General features: G+C 41.3%; 1 protein-coding gene across 1 annotated transcript in view; it reads right to left on the bottom strand.

The window, feature by feature from the left end:
• sec31a (SEC31 homolog A, COPII coat complex component) overlaps positions 1 to 3473 on the bottom strand; it is a gene marked incomplete at its 5' end in the record, with an annotated part of 14626 nt that overhangs the window by 3555 nt on the left and 7598 nt on the right. The window contains 3 exon segments of the mRNA XM_035668279.1: positions 451 to 864; positions 1770 to 1872; positions 3303 to 3401. Coding sequence (XP_035524172.1) covers positions 451 to 864; positions 1770 to 1872; positions 3303 to 3401 — 616 coding nt within the window.

The raw sequence follows: 3473 nt of genomic DNA, 5'->3' as shown, positions 1-3473 counted from the left end.
TATCTATCTTTTATAAATTGCCTTTACTCAGGCTGTATCTGGCTGTATTGCCCAGTGAGCTTCTTCTGGGACCAGATAAAACATTGAGGCATTTAATTAAATTTTCCAGCATTATTTCCTTTTTTTGGGGATTCTTTATGAATTTCCTAACGCAGATTTTGAGCTCTATTTCCATGTTGTAGTAAACTTGTAAACACATGCACACATTAACTGTCACTGTCACTGGCACTTTGACTTTATTCCTTAATGGTTGTTTTATTATGAAAACTGTTTTTGTTTTGAAACCAATCTGTATTATGTTTTATATCTTAATAAGGTAAAAAACTGAAAATGCTTGTCTAAGTAAGTTGAAGATGCACTGAACTGTTTGGTAGTTAAAAAGTTCAAACTGTGGTTGTCTTTGAACACACAGGCTAAGAGAGATGTGAGGATGATCAGAGCCATGCAGACCTGTTCTCTGAGAGGCGGGGATCAGCCCGGGGTCGGGGTCAAGCTGTGTACCTGAGACTCCGCACGGTGGAGGAAGAGGCATGTACGACACCGGAGATCCCGGACCGCCATGCTGGAAAGGCGCTCCGGAGGACGGAGGAGCAGAAAAAGAGGAGGAGGAGGAAGAGGCAGAGGCGGAGGCGGTCGGAAAGAAAGGAGGAGGATGGGAGGGAGGAGAGGAGGACAGGCACTGGCTGATGGGAGGTTGTCCGGGATAGACCGGAGGTGCTGGCTGAGAGGGCATGGGCTGCGTGTACTGAGAGAGAAAGCCAGGAGGCTCTGCAGGAGGAGGAGCAGCAGAGGAGTACTGAAGAGGCTGATAGATAGACACCCCACCAGCTCCAGGTGGGTACTGGCTGACCTGGGGGGGGTAGGCTGGGAGTCACACAGGATACAACAGAGGCTGTTAGTGTTATATCAGACAGTATCATGCAACAGGGCAGACTTATAATAAACAGGCTAACAGTGCATGCTACTGCGCTCTCTGTTAAAGACTCAACAGGCAAAGAGATAAAACAGTCACAATAAGACATATTCAGTTAGTGAGATCAGATATTACAGAGTCAAACATTTTCTAAAAGGAAATGCTTGTCAGGGTTTTAAAGAAGAGAGAACTGAGGCTGTATGTTCACTGTATGTCAGGCAACCCCATCTCCTACTAATAATGTTTATATACTGGATGAGTCAGTGTGAATCAATGTTATTATAGATAAAGTGGCTGAACGGTGGTAATGAAAGTGGGAATGTAAGCCTTCATAACCATCACAACAATACATAATACACAGCACTGATTTATTTATTAACGTGGATTGTTCTGAACTCCTGACAATACCCCTTATATAATAATAAAAAACTCTAAAACGAACACTAAAACTAATTAAAACTAAAACAGTTCTTCATTATAAAAAACTAAATAAAAACTAATGAAAAATACAAAACTATAATAACTCTGCAGCAGAACTAAAAGGCAGCAATCCTTTTTTCTTTTTGACAGACATGAACGCGACCTAAAAAGTTTAGTTTAATTTGGGCAAAGAGGGGATTGTTTTTGGTTAAATATTGATATCGTCTCATCTTGTGTTTAAGTTGTGTAAACATGACCATGAAAATGAATCGTTCTCTGTTAACAGTTTGCAGATACGTTCAAGTATATAAACGTCATATTTAGGAGACAAGGTTGCTTAATGACAGTTAAACTCTCGTCTGACACTCTGACACTCAAGTCAACAACCTTAATAACGCGGAGCGAACTCTTCTGCCAGAATGTGTGAAACACTTACGCTGGTACTGATGGGACACCATGTAAGCAGGAGTGGAGGAGGGTGGAGGTGCGGCGGCCGAGCCGGAGGGTGGCATCCCGTACACGGGGTTTGAAGGCTCCGCCTGCAGAGACACAAAGAAACTCAAACCTGAAGCCAAAAGACAGAAAGATCCACGATAACGTCTCTGTGCTCTCCAGACCGGCCCCAAACCGAGTCCTAGTAATGTTATAACACTGTATGATATTATATTAGTATATAATACTGAAATAATAATAACAATGGGTTTGATTAAATACTTATAATTTACCTAAATGTTGATTAAACATTGAAATAATCTGTAAAAAACTACATTTGCCACACGACTTGATCCAGATGCTGAAAATCAATGAATCACAATTATGATTATTTATAAGATTAAATTGATTGAAATTATGATTATTTGGGAGACCTTGTGCTCGATCTGATCAGCTGTTGTTTTATTAGAGTAGATGAAAGCACTTGCAGTTGGACAGCAGTGTCACAGAGTGGAGGTTCCTCACTCATAGATGATCTTTGGCTGAAGACACAAGTTTAATTTGTCATCAACATACTCAGAGAGTTAATGTTAGTTAGTGACAAGTAGAGCTGCAACGATTAGTTGATTAACAGCAATATACCCTGTTAGTGACTTCATACACAAAAGACTTCAATCTGAAGCGGATCCCTGCGTCTTTTGGTCATTTTCTTATTTAAATGTTCACGTTGTACGTTTATTAGTTTTGATTTGATGTTCATAAATGTCATCAAAATGTCTTTTCCCTACAATGATTTAATTGATCTATTCCTTGGTCCTGGCTTTTCTAATGTCTCTTACTTTGCTCTTTTGTGCTCTATTTGTTTACATGTCTCCTTTTTAAATTAGTTTTCTTCTTTATTTTCAGCACAATGTAACCTTTGTTATCTGATGTTTGAGTTTGAATCTGCTGTAGCATAATTTCCACCACTGCTGATTAAATTCTATCCTTCATTTCTGCATACTTGTTACCGGTCTTGTTTTGTTCATTGTCCCTGTGTTCTCAAATATTGTTTTACATGAGGATTGAACAGATTGATCAGAACATTTATAGAAGACTAGAAGCCTTTTCCGCTGCTAGTGTAAAAATAAAGCCTGGTGTTGCGAACAGAGGGCAGAATATCCTGTGTCAAACTTGCTCTTTTGCTCTTCTCAAAGTCATTTAATATCTGCAGATCAGCATTATTATGTTTGCTAAGAAGTAACAGCATGCAGGTCGAGGTGTGGTGTGTTTAGACGAACAGACAGATGTGAAGAGAGATGTCTGTGTGCAGGAGAAACAAATGAGACTGAGTGAAGACATGCATCACAGGAGACAAAGAGTATCAACAGGAAGCAGGGTAATACCACAGAAAAACCACAGCAGCCAAACTGGGAAATCAGGTAATTAATCCGATCAGTGAAAACACATTTGCATTCATTAAGGCAAGCCTGCGTGTCAGAACATCTGCAAACATCAGTGAAGGTGTGTGTGGAGGTCCGGTGGGCGGTCAGTGTACCTGCTGGTCTGAGGCGCTGCCTACTTGAAGAGGAGGGACATTGGGGAGGGCTGTTGGAGTTTGGTTACTCCAGGAGGTGACAGTGGAGGCAGCCCTCACCTGAAGCACACAGAGACACACGGCACATACCAATGATGGCCGCAGCATGGGGGGGCGGAGGGGGAGAGGGGG

The sequence above is a fragment of the Morone saxatilis genome, unplaced genomic scaffold (assembly GCF_004916995.1).
Source record: "Morone saxatilis isolate NCDOM2014 unplaced genomic scaffold, NCSU_SB_2.0 Contig21, whole genome shotgun sequence".
Taxonomy (NCBI): domain Eukaryota; kingdom Metazoa; phylum Chordata; class Actinopteri; family Moronidae; genus Morone; species Morone saxatilis.
This window is presented reverse-complemented; position numbering and strand designations above follow the sequence as displayed.